The sequence below is a fragment of the Rhinichthys klamathensis genome, unplaced genomic scaffold (genome assembly GCF_029890125.1).
Source record: "Rhinichthys klamathensis goyatoka isolate OS25496 unplaced genomic scaffold, OSU_Roscu_1.1 h1tg000192l_1, whole genome shotgun sequence".
NCBI classification, from domain to species: domain Eukaryota; kingdom Metazoa; phylum Chordata; class Actinopteri; order Cypriniformes; family Leuciscidae; genus Rhinichthys; species Rhinichthys klamathensis.
Window position 1 is genome coordinate 2154829 of NW_026606718.1, and position 22654 is coordinate 2177482.

Genomic DNA, 22654 nt, shown 5'->3' on the forward strand with positions numbered 1-22654 from the left:
TCTCTCTCTCTCTCTCTCTCTCTCTCTCTCTCTCTCTCTCTCTCTCTCTCTCTCTCTCTCTCTCTCTCTCTCTCTCTCTCTCTCACACACAATATGATGATGGCTCAGCTCATCGTGGGCCGTGTGCGTTTTTTCCATCTCCTGCGTGAGAACATGGTGAGCTATGAAGAGGAATTAAAAGCTGTGGAATAACAACGCGTAATAAGCCAACGCGTTACTATAAGACCACTTAAACTTCTTATAATCTCTTATAAGATGTCTTCGTACTTTAGCCTCTTTATATTTTTATACGTACTTAATATATCATTCTGTGAAATGTTTACTTCGATGATGAGCGTGAATCAAGCTGTTTTCGCAGAAAAACAACTAATCGATCATTTAAGATTATACATAGAACTGGAAATACAAAGACTTGACGATATTAAAAGGTAAGAGTAAACTAGCCTATTTGATCATTTATGAATGTATTAAAGTAAGTAGTTTATTAAGCTATCTATAGCCAAAACAAGATGGTCACATAACTTATGAACTTTTGTCTGAAACTGTGGTCACTGTGGCACATTTTATAAATGACATTTTGTGTGGTAGCTAATATGGTAACTAATCTTTCAGATCGATATTGTCATTTTGGTTTTCTAATTTCAATAGCCTATAAAAATTAAAACGACAAAAGATGTAAAAGCATTTCCGTATAATGTTTTTTTTTTCCTTTTTAAAACATGGCAACCATGTTTAGTGTTGGCAACACCAACACTAAAACTGAAAAAATAGAGTTTTTTATTCAATTTTTATTTTTTTTATTTTTTTTATTTTTAACAAAATATGATGTTAACGCTTAACCTTTGAATGAAATATTAACCATTCTTTTTTAGGTTCTTTTCAAGAGTCACATCATTGCACAGTGGCGTGTACAATGAGCCATCAGCTACCATAGCTAATCCAATTGTTGCATTCAAACTGATCAAAAGACTTCAGTCTGAATGGTTGAATGCAGTCTATACAAATGAAGCTGAAGAGAATATCAAAGGTAATATGCTGACCTTCACACACAGACACATTTAAGGAAAGCCTTGATCTAAAGCTTAATTATTATTTTTTTACTTTTGGCTTGCTTGTCCCACTTAACTCTAACCCTTCACAACTCCCATTCACTTTCCTTAAGCTCTTAGGGAGGGCTACAGGAAGATGGAAGTCAGCTTACCCAAGCTGGAGGACCTTCAGGGGGCAGCGCAGGGGCTGATGAGACTTCAGGATGTGTATGATCTACGTGTGGAGGGACTTGTGCAAGGTCACTTCCAGCAAATCACAAATGGAAATGCTGTTGACATTTACAAACCCCCTGTGTCTGATACACTCTCTGGGGATGATTGTTTCCTTCTTGGAAAGGTAAAACAAAAAAATTATGCTAAAATCTATTATTTTCAGTCTGCTTTAAAATATGTCTGCAAAACATAGCAAATAATTCCTTATTTGCCACAAGCTTAACTCTAAGAGGGGTCGACTGCCCACGCTGTCAATGTTTGGAATGTATTGTGAATCTCTGGGAAAGCCTCTGGAAAAAATGTGTTCAGAATGTGTTCCCGCTTGAGCACACTTCCTGATGTAGATTCCATATTTCTCAATTTGCTTAGTAACTGGTGCCTCTTTTGTGGTGAATAACAACTACCAAGTGGTTTACTCTTCTTTCTTTGTGCATAAAGAAAAGCTCTTGTTTTTTTGTGTCTTGTAATAAGCACCATCTGTTCTCTTTACCAACATCCATACAACTACCAAGTGAAACTTGCTATGTTGCCAAAGATTACCAACTTATTTTAAAATTTCTAAAGGAACACATTAAATAACTAGTGACTAAATGGTTTTTGACTGAAATCCTTTTTTTAACTGTTGTGTAAGAAGTGTTCTGAGCCCAAGTGTCAGACATGTGGGATGTCATCATCTTTTTTGCTTTTTCCCCCCTCATGTCGTATTTGTGTTATGTTACAACTGTGAGAGCTTTATGTTCGTAGGTGGCCTATGATTTGGAAGATTACTACCATTCCGTGCAGTGGTTTGAGGAGGCAGTTCGTCTCTTTCGAGGAACAGAATGGAGTCCAGAAAATGAAGGCACACTTGAAGATGCCCTTGACCATTTAGCTTTCTCTCATTTCAAGGTATGGTACCTCTTACAAAATAAATATGAATTTAACTAAGACCCTGTTTACACCTGGTATTAAGATCAATCTTGTGTGATCTGATCTAATCCGATACGGGGTCCAACACATTTTTTCAGATCACATTTGGTATTCAGACATGCATGTGGCCAACATTTCATAGTGTATCATACCAAAGATAACAGTGAAAAAACACCTATTCAGGCACAAAAAAATAAATAAATAAATGTTGACATAGCGACAGGGTTAAACACTAAAATCACATTTTTAACAAAAAAACTAAAAAAACATTTTTGTTTTTTAAAATACTACAAAAATTAAAAAAAACTTAACCTTTAACTTGATGTAATAAAATAACTCAAATAAAAATAATAATACAAACTATGTAGACAAATTTTAAAAACTACTAAAAATGACAAAAGCGCACTACAAAATTACTAAAACTTTAACTGAAATTAAAATGGTAAATATAAAAAGAAAATCTGATTCAAAATATTCATTAAAACTCCCCTCAAATCACAATGGTGTTTTCTTAGTTTTAAATGTATTTTGTTTAGTTTGCCTTTCTTTGTCTCATCTTTGGTGGTTCTGTATCTTTTGTGGTTCGCTTTATGCGAACAGTAGTTTTGAAATGTGGTTTTTCACATATCTACTAATTAGTTTTAATTGATTAGGGGAAACTGAATAGAACATAAGCTGAATAGAATTAGACATAGGTAATACTTAATTGTGTTATACATAATGTATGTAATAGGCTTTCTAATACTTGATCATGTTGTACACACACACACACACACACAAATATGTGTGTGTGTGTGTTTGTGTGTCAGTATACTTCATTCATTATATATATAATGATAGAAGTATACTATCTATATATGAAATATATAGATACTATATAGATAATAAATTATATGAAATACCTTTTTTTTAGACTGGAAACATATCCTACGCCCTCAGTCTCTCTCGGGAACTATTGCTTCATGGTAAACCTCTGCAGTCTACTACCTGCCAATAAGTGAGACAGTGAGAGAAAACTTGGCCAAAACAGTTACATTTATTTTTAATTCATAAATAAGAATTACTTTAAAATTTAATCTATATGGAACAACTATCATATTTCATCACAATGAAATTTCAATCTTGTCTTCAAGATCCTATGAACAGAAGGGTATGTCTCAATGTGGAGAAGTATGAGAAGCTCCTTGATGAAAGTCCGCCTGTTACTAACCAACGCTTGGCTTTGAAAAGGGCTGACACCACTTATCTGAGAACCAGGAATGTCTATGAGAAGCTCTGCCAAACAAAAGGATCTCAGGTATCATTCCTCACTATGCTACACAAATTGTGATCGAGACAGTGTAGTGTTCATCGGAGGCTTTATCTTTTTATTCCAATCTATTGTTGGAAATATTATAAGCAACACAAATGTAAAATGTTAGCACATAAGTTAGAAAAGGGAAAGTGTTCACACATTGCACCTCATAATTAATTTCAATTGATGATTACAGTTTCTAAATGGAGTAAACTTCCATTAGGCTATTATAATATGGCATCCATATGACTATTTAATACTTCCTATCATAAAAAAAGAGAAAATACAAAAAGCAGCCAAAGGCAAAATAAGAGCTTTGGCAAATCTTGTGTGGATCTTGGTAGAATTCCTCATGGAGCTGCCTGGAGAAAATTACACAGCAATGTAACAAAATTAATTATTTCAGTTTTGGAGCCTGGAGGAGGTCACGTGAAACAATGACCTGCTTTAAATTTTAAGTGTGTTATTTCTGCGCCACTAGAGACACCAAATGAAGCTTCAATCTGTTTGTTTTGGCTACCTAACTCGGCTGGACAATAACACATTGACTCAACCAATGGTGTCAGTTTGGTACTTGTCTGTCATACCAATGGAAGGCAGGGCAGTCTCTGAATTTTGTTTAAATATGTTATAGTGTTGTTGTCACGTTTAGTTTTGTTCATGTTCTTGTTTCCTTGTCTTTTATTTTGTAATTCTCATAGTCATGGTTTCCTGGTTTATCATATGATTCTCTTATCCCGTCATGTAACAGATCCACTGGAGGCTAGTGTAGACGAACCCAAGTGCAGTTTTATTTAAATCCAAACATGAACAAAATGCCAACTAAACAAAGACTCGACTTCTTAAACTTAAACACAACTCACCAACAGCAGTTACACTTACAATACTCAACAAGAGACAATGGAAAAATGAGGGCTATTTATACACAGACTAATGGTTTAACAAGAAACCCCTGAAAACAATGAACAATGAACCAATGAGAACATGACACATGAACAGAGGAAGTTCATGACAAGATCATATGACGGGATCATAGACATAATAAATACATAGACGCCCTATTGGCCGCTTTGGAACGTTGCTGCGATACGTCAACGGGTCCGCCATTTTGCGGAGGGCAAGACTGCGCTGTGAACAAATGTAAGTAAACGGGGGAGCTGCGTTTCTTCTGGATAAAAACAAACTGTTTTTACATTTATCAACCGATTTCAGTGGTTTGTATGTGGTGTACAAAAAGTTCCATCTCTAGTTATTTAAAATCTCGATAGTTAGACTTGTAAAATATTTTTTTTAATAAAGAATGGTCAATTAAGCTCAGGCTTGTCATGTATCTGGCTTTTTATTCTTGGATAAGAATGGTGAAGACCCCCATACTGAGATATAATTTAAGTTTTCTTATTGTGGAAAAAGCATTTTCTGTGATTGACCAGATTTTAGCAATAACAAAGATAACTGATGGATCCTTTATAATAATACGTTCCGGTACAACTACAGTGCAATGCAAATAGTAAGTATAACATAAAGTGAGAAGTAATAGTAAATAGTTTAGTCAATAAAATAAACAAATAGTATACAGCAAATAAAATAGTAATGATTAGTATAATTATATAATATCATAAGTACAATAATACAATCATAAAAATATTGATAATAGCATAGTTTATTAATAATACTATAATAATAGCAATAGAATAAGAAATATCAATTACAGAATATACACAATAAAAAATAAGTTAAATAGTGACTTTAATATTTAACTATTTTTGTTAAATTTCAGTTTTATTGATCAGTATAACAGAAGTAGCTTCAGTCAAACATACAGCAGGATACAACGTTAAAATAGCCTAAATATAAAGTTATGAAACTTCACTTTGCCCTCAACCAAAACGATTTACCAGGGAACCATTTATAGATTAATGAGACCAAAGATCGCCCGTTAGATATACACAAGACGAATTATATCTCATGTTTAACCACTAGACTAAAGACATCCGAGTCAGCGGCAACACTTCAGAAGCACTGGCCGAGGTACGGCTGTTCCAGGCGGGGTAGACGAGCGCTGAGCGCATCTTACAACTCCGAAAACGTCAGATAAAATTTTTAAATGGGCGCTATCTTTATAAACAAATCACATATTTGAGCTTTAAACAACTACATTGTCGACTGAAAAACTATTTAAACTACATTTCGTGACACAATAACAGTAGTATTTTTAAATGTATCCTCTGAACGTTACTATTACTAATTAAATCATGACCAAATACAACCAAAAACAAACGTTCAGTCTTGCTTGTGAAAGGTAATTCCTCGAAAGCTGTTTTCAATTGTGTGGCGATGTGTACAGCCCCAAACAGCGCACAAAACATGCATTTTTATCAATTCCCGGTATGAGAGGTATGGGAAAGTTGCCCTCCCCAACATGGCGGCGCCGTTGACGTACGCTCCAGCGGCCAATAGGGCGTCTATGTATTTATTATGTCTATGGACGGGATAAGGGAATCACATGATAAACCAGGAAACCATGACTATGAGAATTACAAAAAAAAAGACAAGTGGTGCCATTGGTGCCATTAATGTGTAACGAGTGGAAATATGGTGTGACCCCTTTAAGAATTTGTGACGAGTGAAGGTAGGGTGTGGCCCCTTTAAGAGCTGCGCGCTCCTGTTGAAGAGTCGACATTATTTGGTATTGTATGTGCTATATGCCGTGTGCCTCGAACACCCCATGTGTGTAATTCTAATTTCTGTTTGATGCCGACTTTTATATTATTTTACTTTTGCTTGTTAAGTAACGATGTGGACGGAAGGACGTGCGACAGATAGTTATGCTGCACGAGTTCGATGTGGAATAAAGCACGAGTTGAGATGCATATCGCCTCCGTGAGTCTGTCTGGCCTCCGCACGTAATATCTTCAGTTGTGAGCTATCCTTCTCCTTCTTCCTGAAGCAGCGCGTTACAAATGGCATAGAAATTAAACATTTGCCTTTCAAAACAATTTAAATTTATATTTATACTTACCTAACGTTATGCAGTGTTTTATAAAAAAATGACACATTGCCTAGATCAGCTCCAAAACTTTTCAGAGTAGCCCTAAGACATCTAATATCCTTTACATTAAGTGACAATATATATATATTTTTTGGCGTTTTTGCCTTTTATTTGGATAGGACAGAAGCTAGACGGGAAAGAGAGAGGGAGGATGGGATCGGGAAAGGTCCACGAGCTGGGACTCGAACTCGGGTCGCCCGAAGCACAACGGTACTACATATTGGCACACTTGCCCACGAGGCTGTCGGCACCGACAAGTGACAATATTTTTTAATTTATTTTTAGGTGGTTTTTTTTTTAGCTTTATAAAGTCAAAGTTTATCTAACCCAATTAAATGTACAGTATGCCATGTTTTATGTAGAATCCCTAAAATTCCATTAATTTTATTATTAATATAATAAATAAAGCAATAAACTAAATCAATAATTTCAATTAAATGGAATCAGTATTAAAAACAACAACAATTGTCTGCACTGCAATGTAGTGGTACAAGCTACATCATTTACACACTGTTTAATCCTGCTCAGAGGTGGCATGAATTCAATTACAATGGCACAAATAGGCTAATGTTATGAGATAATGTTTTTAATGACTGTATTTATGAATGGGTAATTGAATCAGTGACTCTCCCGATTCTTTCAAAGCTGCAGATTCTTTCACTAATGAAACATCACTATGTGTTGCTTGGAGACACACAACAGTTCTACTGTGGCTTTCGTTGAAACTGTTATTTAGTTTCAAAATAGAGAAAACAATACTCAAATACTGTTTAAAAATTTACATCACTTAATATTACCTTTTTGTTTGTTGAACTGTTGTATAAAATAAATGTCACATATGCAACCGTGTGGACATTTGGGAAAAATTGCTTTCTTTTGCTCATAAAATACATTATCAACATTAAAAACAATAACTCACAAAGGGTATGTTTTTGTATCGAAGATAGTTTGAGTCTTAAATCGATCTCTATGCTAAAAGTGCTAAAACCCCATTTTTACAAAGGTACATTATCGAGAACGGCATTAATGTAGCGCGATTTGCAAGGGCAGCATACTACGCACGCAACATATCATATGCACAGTGCTTGTGTGGATGTAGACAGATTTGACTGCAAACGATGATTTAATTTGATTGGATGTGATGTATTTGACTTTTACCGCACTACCATTTTGCTGTTTTTACATTAGAGGCAGCATTTTGCCTGTTAGAAATGCATGCTTGGTTTTAATGTTATTTTAAAGTGGGGCAGAATTGAATGAATGGCAAAACTCAGGATTTTGGTTGCGTACCCCCTCTGTCACCTCACGTACCCCAGTTTGGGGACCATTGCATAGATAAATGTCCTTTTAACACAGTAATATTAGTTTTATTGCATTCATAATGACATCACTTGAGTGATGGTTAGAGTTAATTAGTTATGTTAACTTAATTTAAATACCTGTGTTTATGTTTATCAGTTAAACTCATTCTTGTTGCTAGTCATAACTTAAATTATTTGAAGCCTGTTAGGAATATTTATGTTTCAGAGCCTTAGAAATAATAACACACTTTCTTTTTACAGCCAAAACATTTTGAGAACCCCAGGTTGTTCTGTGACTATTTCACCAATGGCAACCCTGGTTTACTTCTGCAACCAATTAAAAGAGAGCTAATCAGCCTGCACCCTTATGTTGTGCTCTTCCATGGTTTTGTCACTCGACCTGAAGCTAAAAGCATCAGAGAATATGCAATGCCAGGGGTGAGTGTACTGTTTGCATTAAGTCGTAATGTGGAAACATACAGAATTGGGTATGCAATAAGTAAATCTAAGATGTGAGAGTAATTCATTGTAAATGAATGAATGACCCATGCTGCCTTTGATATGATGCACATGCAAGAGTGAGTGAATTTGGACCAAAACTCTCCAAATAACTGAGAAAGGTTTTTTTTTTTTTGAGAATTGGATGTAATTGAGTCCTTTATGTTACTTGGACCATTTTTGGATTGAGGGAAAAATGTTGGCAGAGACTTCAGCTCTCATTTGTTGCCAGTTCTCAGCTGAGGTTGTGCTGCTTTCATTTTTTAAATAATTTGTCTCAGTCACCAGTAAAATCAGTCACTTTTCATCTTACGGCATAGCAGTTACTGACTGGCTCAACACGGAGAGACAAAGAGTCTGTATAAAGCCATTTTCTAAAGAGAGACAACATTTTGTGTGCTAGTTTTCCCTCCTTTTCCAGACATATTTAACCATACAAATTAAGCCAGCTTCGAACTGAGCTGGAAAGAAGATGAATAGCACATTACATGAATAAGTCATGCGGTCGGAATCAACTGTGCTCACAGCTCGTCAGTTATTCCACCCAGAGTGTTTTTGCAGGGGCAGACTGAGCATTAAATCACGTGTTTCCGTCATTGCTTTTTTTTTCTCTTTCTTTCTTTCTTTCTTTGTCCCTGCCAGTAGTTAAGTAATTTTGTTCCTTCCTGGAATTCCCACATAAAAGAAACTGCAATAATTTTTTTCTTATCTTATATATTTCTACTTTTTCTAGTTCTCTTACTGTTTCTCCTTTCAAATGTGTACTTTATTCTTCACAGTGACTAACATTTATAAAAAATATTTAAATGTGAATGTTCATGTTTTCCTTCAGCTTAGAAGATCAGTGGTGGCATCAGGATTAAATCAGGCCACTGCAGAATATCGGATCAGCAAGAGGTACAAGTCATTTTTTGTTTAAAGACCCAATGAAATCCAAGTTATATCATCTTTATGCTAGTGTACTCCTACAACATTCAAAACCAACATATCTCAATGGTAATAATTAGTCCAATTTCCAATAATATCCCCCTTTTTTCTTTCTGTGTGAAGTGGCTCTCACATTAGAATTTTTGTCAATGATCTTTCAGTGCATGGCTTAAAGAGTCGGTCCATGAGATTGTGGGCAAGGTGGATCGACGCATCACTATGGTCACTGGGTTGAATGTGCAGCCTCCTTATGCTGAATATCTCCAAGTGGTAAATTATGGCATTGGAGGACACTATGAACCTCATTTTGACCATGCGACAGTGAGTAACAATTTTCTTTCATTCAGAAATGTCCCAAACATTCACACACATTTAAGGAAACACATTTACAACAATTCAGATGTATAATAAATATATACTTTCCAATAGAGAGATTTCCTACTGATAATGTATCTTGCATATACATTATCAGCCATGATGCATACCCATTGTGTATACTGTGACTTTTTACAGCAGAAGAATGTTTAAAATCGTTTTATTTTTATTTGTATTGGCAGTCTGACTCGAGTCCATTGTACAGGCTAAAAACTGGAAATCGAGTGGCTACATTCATGATATATGTAAGTCAATAAATAGTTCAGCTCTTGCTTGCTTTCTTTCTTAATTAAAAGACAATATCTACCCAATGTAGTTTTGAGTGAGGAAGTAAATAAATGCGTTTTGTAAGCATTTAGCAGTAACCAAAATTAATAAAATACGATTTGAGTAAACCACTTTACAACATAATGATTTTTTCTTTTTTTAGTTGAGCTCTGTGGAAGCAGGAGGATTCACAGCCTTCATTTACGCTAACTTCAGTGTTCCTGTAGTGGAGGTACAGAATTCCATATATCATTCTCACAGATTCACTAAAGACAGAAGACAACCAGACTTCACTCTGCACAGCTTTCAGAATGATATGCCCTACAATTCTGTAATAAGTTAACAGATTGTTTTCTATTGAGGTCAGACATTTCGTTGGATATCCTGTTACAACAAAAGCTTTGGGTTTGGGAGTCAGTGTTGTTTCAATAAATGAACTGTTGGTGAAACCTGAGAGATAGCTATCTAGAAATTTGCACTTTCACCTCAAGGCACTCAGGTTTTCACCACCCAATAAGGGGATGTCATCTCTGCACAACCTCTCGCAAAAGAAAAAAAGGAATATACATTAATCAAGGTTCATAATCCAGGATTTTTGGCTGTTGTGTACACAATCAAAGAAGGTTTTAGACTAAATAAACATAATATAATTATATTAGGAGTTTTCTTTATTCTCTGTAAGGAGTGTTTCCCTTTCGAGAAAGGATCACTCGTATTGCGTAGCTATACGCTATGGGAAAACTCCTTTTCTCTAGAATATTGAAGACTTTATTTTAAAACGCAGTGCAGCTTCACAGCGAGCACAGTGCAGGCTGTCTAAGAGCGCTGATTGACTGGGCTGCGGCAACTGCACGAACCTATGGCGAAGCAGCAAGGACGAGCGAACCTATCAGAAAGCGTGCGCCAGAATGGACGTGGCTGCTGACTATATAAGCGGCCCATTTCGCCATAAGAATCAGATTTAATCTTCTTCAACGAACGACGCATCTCTTCGCTGATTTCTCTGGACAAAGAAGCCTCTCGCCGTTGAACAGCCCAGCAGCGGAACGCAGTGATCTGCAATAGCAGCTCATCAACCGGCGGCCTCCTGCTCAGCGTTTCCTGAACTCTACACCGTCAACGCTGTTCGCCGTTTCCCTGCGGCCATCCGGCAGAGTATCCTTTTTGAAAAAGCTCATTCACAAAAAGAGCAAACGGCGTTGTTTCAAATGCCGCACCCGGTCTATGTTTCATGCGGGGTCTCCCTGCATTGCACTGACTGTTTACGAAATGCATGGATGCAGCTCTCTCCCCCCTGAGTGAAATGCGCATTCTGAACTACCTCGACGACTGGCTCATTCTGGCCCAGTCAGAGGCAGAGTTACAGACTCAAAAAATCTGGCTCCTCGGCCATCTAGAACGCCTTGGGCTCAGGATAAACTCCTCCAAGAGTGTATTGTCTCCCAGCCAGCATATAACGTACCTGGGAACAGTTATTGACTCTGTTCAAATGAGAGCTTGGCTCACGACAGACCGCGCTCTCTCTATTCAACAGCTAGCTGCTTCGTTCACAGCGGGCTCCTTCACGCCCCTCAGAACGTTTCAAAGGGCACTGGGCCTTATGGCCTCAGTATTCCAGCTAGGCCTACTGAGTATGCGCCCCCTTCAGCACTGGCTGAAACCCCAAGTCCCGGCTCATTCATGGCGGCACGGCCACCTACGTATCAGGGTAATCCACGGCTGTATCAAAGCCCTGGCCCCTTGGGAAGACACCAGCTGGTACTAGTCTGGTGTAAGCATGGGTCTGGTCTCAAGGAAGAAGATGATTTCAACAGACGCCTCCAACTTAGGTTGGGGGGCTCTGTACGAGGGCAGGCCTGCCTCCGGCCTCTGGTCGAGCTCGGAGAAGCGCCTACATGGCAGGGCACCATGTCTTGGTCCGGACGGACAACATGGCATTGGTGTCATATATAAATCGCCAGGGCGGTCTCAGGTCATACAACCTGTACACCATGACCAAACAGCTCCTCTTATGGGTTCATGCCAATCTGTACCGGGCATACTGAACCAGGGTGCAGATATGCTATCTTGAGACAACGCTCCCTCCGTGGAATGGTCTCTCCACCCTCAGATGGTTCTTTTGATCTGGAGTGTCTTCGGGAGGGCAGAGGTCGACCTCTTCACCTCAGAAGACAACTCTCACTGCCCAATATTCTTTTCGAAGAACAGGGATGTGCTGGCCCACGAATGGCCCAGCCGCCCTCTTAATGCATTCCCTCCGGTCACGATGCTCCCTCAGGTCATCAAACGCATCAGGAAGAGCAAGTGTGCAGTCCTTTTAATAGCCCCTCTCTGGTGGACCCAGATATGGTTCCCCGAGTTGATGCAGCTGCTAGAGACAGCTCCCTGGCCTATTCTGCTGAGGAAGGACCTCCTCATGCAGGCGAACAGGACAGTCTGGCACCCCCATCCCGACTTTTGGCCCCTCGATGTAAGGCCCTTCAACGGGTATCCAAGGACGTTCCTGTCTACAAGACGTCTCTATGCCCTCAAGTGGTCAGAGTTGACCGGCTGGTGCTCAGCTCGGAACCTAGAGCCATATTCGTGTGAAGTACCACTGGTACTTTTCTTTCTCCAAGAGCTGCTGGACCCCCTCCATGCTCAAAGTGTTTTGTGCTCCTGTGGCCGGCCAATCTCTAGGAAAAAGCGACCTGATTGTACGCTTCCTCAAAGGGGCCAGGAGGCCTCGACCTCCCTCTATCCTGGCCTGGGACCTATCTACGGTCCTCAGGGCTCTTAAGGGACCCCCTTTCGAGCCACTTCAGTTGGCTGACTTAAAGCCACTTTCACACAAGACCGTACTACTGCTAGCCCTAGAATCTGTCAAGCGAGTAGGTGATTTACAAGCGCTCTCCATGAACGCTTCCCAAGGTGACTCCGTTCAGAGCCCAGGTAATTTCACTATCGCCTCTTCCCCCGTCGGAAAACAATAGAGACTTGAATCTACTCTGCCCTGTCAGGGCTCTCAGTGTCTATTTAGAGCGTTCTGCCTCGTTCAGGCTGTCGGAACAGCTCTTTGTATGCTTCGGTGGCCTCACCAAAGGGTCCCCGGTCACGAAGCAGAGGTTATCACGATGGATAGTAGATTCTATCTCTTTAGCCTACGCTTCAATGGGCCTTCAATGCCCCATAGTCGTCAGGGCTCATTCCACTAGGGGCATGGCCTCTTCATGGGCATGGTCCAGTGGGGTATCAATTGAGGACATTTGTGTGGCGGCCGGCTGGTTTTCGCCATGCACATTTGTATGATTTTACAACTTGGAAGTGCTGGCCCTGCAGGCACGAGTCCTTTCTATATAGGAGGTCTTGGCCCCTTTTGGCCCAAGTCTCTACATATCCCTTTGAGGGCCCTGATTCATCCGGTCCCCGTTGGATTCTGGCTTTAGTTCTACTATAAGTCTCGGGCTTCTCAGCTCCAGGCGGTAGTCAGCGCGAAGTCATCAGCTAATAGCACGGCATTTTAAAATAAATATTAAAACAAGTATAGCTACGCAATATGAGTGAACCGTTCTCGAAAGGGAATGTACTCGGTTACTAATGTAACCTCGGTTCCCTGAGAGATAAGGGAACGAGTATTGCGTAGCCGGCCGTGCTATTACGCTGTACGTCCAGGTGCTGTCACTTCAGTCGATTTAACCTGATTCCTATGGCGAAATGTTCCGCTTATATAGTCAGCAGCCACGCCCATTCTGGCGCGCTTTGGCGCGTGCGTTGGCGGGAAGCGCCCTGATAGGTTTGCGCGTCCTCGCTGCTTCGCCATAGGTTCGTGCAGTTGCCGCAGCCCAGCCAATCAGCGCGCTTAGACAGCCTGCACTGCGTTTTAAAATAAAGGCTTCTCAAGAAAAGGAGTTTTCCCATAGCGTATAGCTACGCAATACTCATTCCCTTATCTTTCATGGAACCGAGGTTACGTTAGTAACCGAGTACGGTTTTTCTAAACATTTTCTTTTTTATGTTTGGTTTCTAGAATGGGGCTCTCTTCTGGTGGAATCTTCATAGAAATGGTCAAGGAAATGGTGACACTCTTCATGCTGGCTGCCCTGTCATTGTTGGCGATAAATGGGGTATGATTGTTGTATCACATGGTGTCTTGTTTACCAACATAATGAAAGGACATTCATTTGACAGACAATCATAACCAAAGCAATTTAGATTGCATTCAAGGTATACATTTGATTAATTCATTCCCTGGTAATTGAACCAATGACTTGCTGGCACCACACACTACTGTTTGATCTACAGGAATGCTCCAACAGTAGATAATAACTCTGTAAAATAATATTTAAAAAAGTGTAAGGAAAAATGTGAACCTTCAATGAATTGGGAATGGTTAATGGAGCTTTTTTGGGTTATTTACTTATTTACTCACCTGTTAAGCTTAAAAAAAAACATCAAAGATGTCCTTACGTGTGCTATATTTCAAGGCTTTTAAAGGGGTCATGAACTGAGAATTAAATTTTACTTGATCTTTTGACAGTTAAGAGTTCGTTATACTAAAAAAATACCCTGGAAGTTTCAAAACTCAAAACCTCATTATTCCAAAAACTGCTTTTATTGAAAGTTGAAACCATGGACAGAAAATGACAGGATCTCAAAAGTGGAGACTTGTGATGTCATAGGGAAGTTGTTTACGACGGCAGGCACGTTCAAGTCACTTTCGTCAGAGTAAGATGGTGGTTTACATTCTTTTAATTAATTACACAAAAATACAGCAAGGTTCTTAAACTCTAGTTCTAGAAAATGAAGAACAAATAAATGTGCATCAGGTGTGCTTTGCTTTTTCATGTTTTTAATCAATTTATGAAGCCACTGCATATCGTTAGATATTACATTGTTATAATGTAATACCATATATTGTAGGGGTGGGGGAAAAAATCGATTCTTAGATGCATCGCGATGCGGACGTGGACGATTCTGAATCGATTCACAATTGTCAAAAATCGATTTTCAAAAAAAAAAATTTTTTTTTAGATATATATTTATAATAACGTAATAGCCTATTGACGGAACGCGAAAGACGGAACTCTGAAGCGCGGAAGTGCAGTGGCCGGACCGTCTGTGGCGTGCACATAACAGACGCGGACGCGATGGCTGAGCGCCAAATCCAAACACCCTCCTCGTTAAAAGCTGACGTGTGGAAATATTTTGGCTTCTGAAGTTGAAGGGGGAAAGGAGCTGGACAAGAGCCACACTAGTTGTAAGCTTTGTAGAGTAAAACTAAAATATTTCGGAAACAAGACACATGAAGCCAAATGACACGTTTCCAGCCAGAGGAGGAAAAACACTCGGCTGTAACGTTACCGGTCGTTGTTATATTATTAATTTACTACAAATATGCTGCTGCTAGTTCAGACACACATGTATTTTCCTGTTGGTTCTTTGCAATGTTAATAAAATATATTGTACGTTAATTCTTTATGGGTCATTACTTTGTACTTTTAAAGCAAAGTATTTATAGTCACACACACACACAAAAAAGATTCTGATAATCGATTTAGCATCGAATCGCAGCCCTCTGAATCGTAATCGAATCGAATCGTGAGGTGCCTAGAGATTCCCACCCCTAATATATTGTAATACCATAATATACTGTGCAGGCAATTATCTTACTTAGCTGTAAATAGAAAAGCCTGACAATATCACTGCTAAATACCTTTGTGGTATTCCGCCATGTTTCTCACTGATGTGTAGGCTAATCAAGTTCAGACAGATAATCTTTCTCTCAAAATACTGTTTATGCATCAGTAAATCAAGCCAGTGACCAAAAGATCAACTTCACATCGTTTATGTTAGTAGGATGAAAATAATCGTATTCAAACTGTGATTATACAGAAAGCGATCAAAGAACGATCCCTTTCCAATCGCTCAAGCTGTCAATCACACAACGCGAGTTTATCTGGACACTTGCCAAAACTCGTTATGAAATCAATGACGCTGTTACACTGCACAACGAAGCTCTTACTGTATTTACATCATGCTTGCATTGTTATTTGGTGAAAGCATTCGTGAGATGCAGAAATTGCGTTGCAATGATAAGATGTTTTCATTCACGCGATCAACAGACTGTCATCTGCTCAATGCTCATCACTGCAACCTTTCATGTGATGGAAATACTTTAAAAACTTTTCACGATTCGTTAATCTCGATATCTGTAATAGTAAAAACGTAGTAAAAGTATTCGAGAGATTTCCACATGTAATGCTAGCTATTTCTGTCATGATTCTGCCATAATGTCTTTTGATTTCTCTGGTCTTGTGGCAGAATCATGACAGATCCGTGTTTTGTGTACAAGCTCATGGCCTTTTGCTTGGGCCATGTGCTTGTGTTGTCTCGTTACGTAACCCCGCCCCCTTGTTATCCTCGTCTCGTCATTATTGTCTAGTCAGTTTCACCTGTCCTAGTCATTAGTGTCCCCTATTTAATCCCTGTGTATTTGCTGTCCTGTGCCGGTTCATTGTTTGATGTAGTGACCTACTTTGTGTCAATCAACCGTAAGTTACTTGTTGGAAGTCTGTTCAAAGAAGTGTTTGTTTGTTCGTTCCTGTCTTAGTTATTAGTCTGAATCTTACTCTAGTCTATCCTGTCTTGTTTTGCCCCATCGTGGGTATTGTTTTCTGTTTTTGTCTTTAATAAATCCTGTTTGAGTTATCTGCTGTCTGCTATTGGGTTCATCCTACTATCCACATAACAATTTCATATGCAAACATGTCAGCCAATCACAGCAGTGGGCGTTTACACTGAAGTCTCACAGCAGACACGCCTCTTCGAACAGAGGGTTCAAATCAAAGGCTAAAATCAGGGTAGGAAAAATGCCTTTTATTTCTAAATTATGACAAATTTAATGTAAAAATCATACTAACATTACAAGGGCACCCCATGAAACATTATAAAATAATCCAGTTCATGACCCCTTTAAAGCCATAAGCTTTCTGTGAGGAACCCACCAATATAAAGGCATTTTTTGTCTTTTCTTTTCCAGTTGCCAATAAGTGGGTTCATGAGTATGGACAAGAGTTCCGACATCGTTGTAGCCTTAATCCTGAGGAGTAAAGGAAGCATGAGACCATTTAAAGTACAAGAGTCAACCCCCTTAAAGGAGCAATGAAGGGGTAAAGCATTTGAGAGCTAAAACCACCTGCCTTTATAGCTGATTTGAGCATTGGGAAGAGAGGCACATGGATGTCTGAAGTGTACAGGACATAGAGAGATTTCAACAGTGTGTGAATGTTTGTGTGTGGGTTAGGGAATGGTTTGGCATGCAGCCCAAAGGGCAAGCTGACCTCCTGTTCCTGAATCCCAAGATAAACACCAGAATGTTTACTGAAAATGGAAAGTACAGATGTTTACATGGGTACCTGATGATGATTTGTTTTGATGAGTAGTTTGTGGTAACACCTATTTTGTTCTGACAGCAAACAATATATACAATTTTTTTATATATAATTAATTACAATACACTTCGAAAAAGTATAAAAAGTACCAAACAGATTTTTACTTCCTGCTCTGCTACTGTTCGGACGCTCTTGCTTACTGCTCCGCGCTTTGCTCTATTGCTTTTATATTTTTATATTTTATCTCTTTTTATCACCTAATTTTAACTTCAGATAATCAGTACAGTGCTCAAACGCTTGGATTACTACATAAAAAAGCAGAATTCTTTTTACTTGACCAGCCTCCCACTGAAAGCTTACATTCCGGGGAAGAGAAAACACAACAGTCTACACTCATAAAGGATAAGAGAAAATGCCTCTTCTGGAATCTACTTGCTGCATTAACTGCCAGAGACTTTTACAAAGGATTGTAGTTCTTGAAACAAAGTTATTTGTGGGACCACCGAACCAGACGGAACACACAACAGAGATCAGCCATGGACGCCCTCAGCATACAGCCGGTGAGTCCCATGCATCTAGTACTCCTCGACAGGCCATACTGAGTGTAGAGAAACAAACCGATCGACTTACAAATCGGTGGCACACACAGGGAGCGAGACCCAAAGGCACTCGAGACATCAGATTGTCACGAGTATCACATATTGCCGCAGTAGCATCCTCTACCCCAGATACGGCTCTGACAAGGATTGCAAACACTGGTCTCCTACCACCGCCTATACATCTTGAGAACAGATTTGAAGTATTAATGAATGTAAATGAGAAATCCCCAAACGTGATGAATGTGATCGAACACAGACTGAATCAGCCAGTAGCTAACACTGCTAACTGGCGCTCAAGGTCGAGCAGACAGCGGCACTCAGCTCAGAGCGCAGCCGAGCCCAGGACTCTGATAGTGGGGGACTCGATAATCAGAAACATTAGTAGCAGGGATACAACTACATGCTGCCTTCCACAAGCAACAACTTCTGATGTAAACAGTGAACTTGAGAACATTCTGATGAAACATAAGACTGCAAATCGACTCATCATTCATGTGGGGAAAAATGATATTCATAAAGAGCAGTCAGAACTCCTTAAGAAAGATTTCAATGAACTTTTTGAAACACTTAAAAGACTGAAAGTTCAAACATTCATCAGTGGACCACTACCAGCAAGAGGAACAAACAGGTTTTCACGGTTGCTTGGGCTTAATACATGGCTCCAAAAAAACTGCTATTTAAAAGGAGTGAACTTCATTGACAACTTCAATCTTTTCTGGAGTCAGAGGCAACTGTTTCAACAGGATGGGCTCCACCCAAACAAACTTGGTTCAAGACTGCTAAAGGACAATATCTGCTTCTCCCTCAATCATCCTTCTGCAGTGTGTGCCAAACCACTCAACCTGAATGGCACACACACACCTGGACACAGTATGAATGACCACAGGACTTCACTTCAGCACCTGAATGGACATGCGGTTGACACGTCACACAAGGACAATGATAACACCATGCAGCCACAACAACTTCTGCTCACGGATACAATCTCTGCTGAGCCCTGCCCACAGCGCTCACCACAGACAGAATGTGACATATTAGAACTGCTCCAAGATTCAGCACCCAAGGACGACTTTCTGGAAAACAGCCAGGGAAACCAGGACAGCATATTACAGCCGATAACACCAGAGCAACAGCCCGTCTCACCAGACACATTTTCTCTATCTCCAGCATCTCCACTTCTGTGCTTCTCAGAGAAAATGGAAGAACTGGTGTTTGCTGGAACCAAACTATCCCACTCTTTTGCTGCAAGCCCCCAGATGTCAACCAAAAAACGGCAGGCCCCACATCCACCAAAGCCTGTGGGCCCAGCTCGCCCTCCCCCTCCTCCTGTGAGAGCTCTTCGGCCTCTGCCACAGCGCCAGGGCCCACACCCTCCTCCAGCGGCCCGAGGTCAACCAAAAACAACTGATACCAGCTCTCAGTGATATGTGTCGGGTCTCCGCTATGACAACAGTAACTTTCTTAAATGTTTACATAACAAGCGGGAACCCAGTGTGCCTGTATCTTCCTCTATTGCTGTTCGATTACATGATAGAAAGTCTAAGGCCTTCAAAAGCCGTACAGCAAACCCATCTAATCTGGTGCCTATTACACGCCAAACTAAGACTGCTGTGGGGACAAAAAGTAAGACTGTTAAGTTAGCACTTTTAAACATCCGCTCACTTAAAAATAAATCACTTCTAGTCAATGACTTAATAACCACATACAACCTGGATTTTATGTTTCTAAATGAAACCTGGCTAGAAGACAGCTGCAGTGCAACAGTCCTCAATGAAACATCTCCTCCTAACTTTACTTTCATGAGTGTCTGCAGAGCTGTAAGGAGAGGTGGAGGAGTAGCTGCTCTTTTTAAGGATGTCTATCAATGTAAGCAAATATCATTTGGTAATTACCCGTCTTTCGAATATCTGGGTATTGTGTTAAAAGGCGTTCCACGCATTTTACTTATTATTCTTTACAGGCCTCCAAAATACTCTTCAGCCTTTGCTGAGGACTTTACAGAACTGTTATCAACAATTTCCTCAGAGTTTGACTGTTTTGCTATTGCTGGAGATTTTAACATCCACATAGATAATACAGAAACCAATATGGCAAAAGAAATCAAAACTGTTTTAAAAACTTTTGACCTGATTCAGCATGTACACGGACCGACACACATTCGTGGACACACTCTAGATTTACTTATCAGTAAGGGTAAAAACATCTCATCGATTGTTATTAAGGATGTAGCACTGTCTGATCATTTCTGTATTTTCTTTGATATATTGATCTCTCCTGCCATTGAAGCTAGATCTGTATCTGTCAAGAAGAGATGCATAAATGAGAACACTAGTGTACTATTTATGAAGGCTATATCTTCAACACCAAGCTTATCTGCTGACTCTGTTGATTTTCTCCTTGATTCTTTTAACTCAAAAGTTAAAAGTGTAATTGATGATATTCCTCCTGTGAAAGTCAGGAAGAGTGGTAGACAAAAAGCACCTTGGAGAAACTCAACAGCAGTGCAAAATATGAAAAGACAATGCAGAAAAGCAGAGCGCATGTGGCGGAAGACACAACTTGTAGTCCATTATAACATCTACAAAGACACCATCCATGCTTTCAATATGGAACTAGGCAAAGCTAGACAGACTTTCTTATCAAATATTATAAACAGCAACTTAAACAACACACGCACTCTTTTTGCTACTGTAGAGAGACTGACAAACCCCCCAAGCCAGATTCCCAATGAATTGCTCTCAGACAGCAAGTGCAGGGAGTTTGCTTTGTTCTTCTCCGAGAAAATCAATAATATCAGAAAGGTGATCAGCACATCATTGAGTTGCGCTGGGGTCAGACAGATCAGACCACAACCTGAGAAAGCAGCTACTATGTCTGATTTTGATGAAATTGATGGCAAAATTTTAGAAGAAACCGTACAGCACCTTAAAACATCAACCTGCGCCCTTGACGCACTTCCCACATCTTTCTTCAAAAGTGTGTTAAACTGTTTAGAAGCAGATCTCCTAGAAGTGGTAAATGCCTCACTTATCTCTGGGAATTTTCCAAACTCCCTGAAAACTGCAGTTGTCAAGCCCCTCCTGAAAAAGAGCAATCTGGATAAGACCATATTAAGCAACTATAGACCGATCTCAAATCTTCCTTTCATAGGCAAGATCATTGAAAAAGTTGTCTTCAATCAGCTGAACAAATTCTTAATCTCGAATGGATACTTTGACAATTTTCAATCTGGTTTCAGATCGCATCACAGCACAGAGACAGCGCTCATAAAGATAATAAATGATATTCGCCTAAACACTGATAAAGGCAAATTATCAGTGCTGGTACTACTCGACCTCAGTGCTGCATTTGACACTGTCGATCACGACATACTTCTTGACAGGCTGGAAAACTGGGTGGGGCTTTCTGGGATAGTCCTAAAATGGTTCAGGTCATACTTAGAAGGGAGAGGTTATTATGTGAGTATAGGAGACCATAAGTCTGAGTGGACATCCATGACATGCGGAGTCCCTCAAGGCTCAATTCTTGCGCCACTCCTATTCAACCTGTACATGCTCCCAATGAGCCAAATAATGAGAAAGAACCAAATCTCCTACCACAGCTATGCAGACGACACACAGCTCTACTTATCCCTATCGCCTAACGATTACAGCCCCATTGACTCCCTGTGCCAATGCATTGAGGAAGTAAACAATTGGATGTGCCAAAACTTTCTTCAGTTAAACAAAGACAAAACTGAAGTCATTGCGTTTGGCAACAAAGATGAAGTTCTCAAGGTGAACGCATACCTTGACGCTAGGGGTCTAACCACTAAAAATCAAGTGAGGAATCTGGGTGTGTCTCTAGAGTCAGACCTTAGTTTCAGTAGTCATATCAAATCAATAACTAAATCAGCATACTATCATCTAAAAAATATTGCAAGAATTAGATGCTTTGTTTCCAGTCAAGACTTAGAGAAACTTGTGCATGCTTTCATCACCAGCAGGGTGGATTATTGTAATGGACTCCTCACTGGCCTTCCTAAAAAGACCATAAGACAGTTGCAGCTCATACAGAACGCTGCTGCCAGGATTCTGAGCAGAACCAGAAAATATGAACACATCACACCAGTCCTCAGGTCTTTACACTGGCTCCCAGTTACATTTAGGATTGATTTTAAAGTATTATTACTGGTATATAAATCATTTAATAGCCTAGGACCTAAATACATTGCAGATATGCTCACTGAATATAAACCCAACAGATCACTCAGATCATTAGGATCACATCAGCTAAAAATACCAAGGGTTCACTCTAAGCAAGGAGAGTCTGCTTTTAGCTACTATGCCAGCCGCAGCTGGAACCAGCTTCCAGAGGAGATCAGATGTGCTCCTACAGTAGTCACATTCAAATCCAGACTCAAGACACTTCTGTTTAGCTATGCATTTACTGAATGAGCACTGTGCCACTGTGTCCGACTGTTTGTACTGTATTTTATTTTATTTTTTATTCTAAACTGTTTTAATTATTCTTATTTCTTTTGATTATTTTAATCTCTTTATTCCTAACTGTTTTAATTATTCCTATTTCTTTTTTTTTTTTTTTTTTATTTTTTTTTTTTTTTATGTAAAGCACTTTGAATTGCCATTGTGTATGAAATGTGCTATATAAATAAACTTGCCTTGCCTTGCCTTGCCTATAATAATTTACTTGCTTGGATGTTGATGATTTACCTGTGTAAATCTGGTGCAACTGTATGTTGTTTATGGTTGCAAAGCAACTTCCGTAAAAGTTCCATAAATGTTGTAAACATAAATAAATTAT

The 22654-nt window shown here is 39.5% G+C and overlaps 1 protein-coding gene across 2 annotated transcripts; it reads left to right on the forward strand.

Annotated features, from left to right (window-relative positions):
- Positions 1–223: 223 nt before the first annotated feature.
- On the forward strand, positions 224–17023 carry p4ha3 (prolyl 4-hydroxylase, alpha polypeptide III). 2 transcript variants are annotated; one of them, XM_056262441.1, is made up of 13 exons: positions 224–428; positions 873–1027; positions 1163–1386; positions 2007–2150; positions 3085–3136; positions 3305–3468; positions 8077–8253; positions 9146–9210; positions 9402–9561; positions 9798–9860; positions 10046–10114; positions 13889–13985; positions 16901–17023. In XM_056262441.1, the coding sequence occupies exons 1-13, from the start codon at positions 256–258 to the stop codon at positions 16969–16971; spliced, it is 1614 nt and encodes a 537-aa protein (XP_056118416.1). In that variant the 5' UTR covers positions 224–255; the 3' UTR covers positions 16972–17023. The 2 variants fall into 2 exon arrangements, with proteins under 2 accessions (XP_056118416.1, XP_056118417.1); XM_056262442.1 differs by lacking the exon at positions 8077–8253 and having other exon boundaries at positions 225–428.
- The last annotated feature ends 5631 nt before the right edge of the window (positions 17024–22654 follow it).

Coding starts and splice junctions, on each gene's coding strand:
- p4ha3 (XM_056262441.1), top strand. CDS start 256: ATGTCTTCGTACTTTAGCCTCTTTATATTTTTATACGTACTTAATATA. Junction 429..872: donor AGACTTGACGATATTAAAAG/GTAAGAGTAAAC, acceptor ATTCTTTTTTAG/GTTCTTTTCAAGAGTCACAT. Junction 1,028..1,162: donor AGCTGAAGAGAATATCAAAG/GTAATATGCTGA, acceptor ACTTTCCTTAAG/CTCTTAGGGAGGGCTACAGG.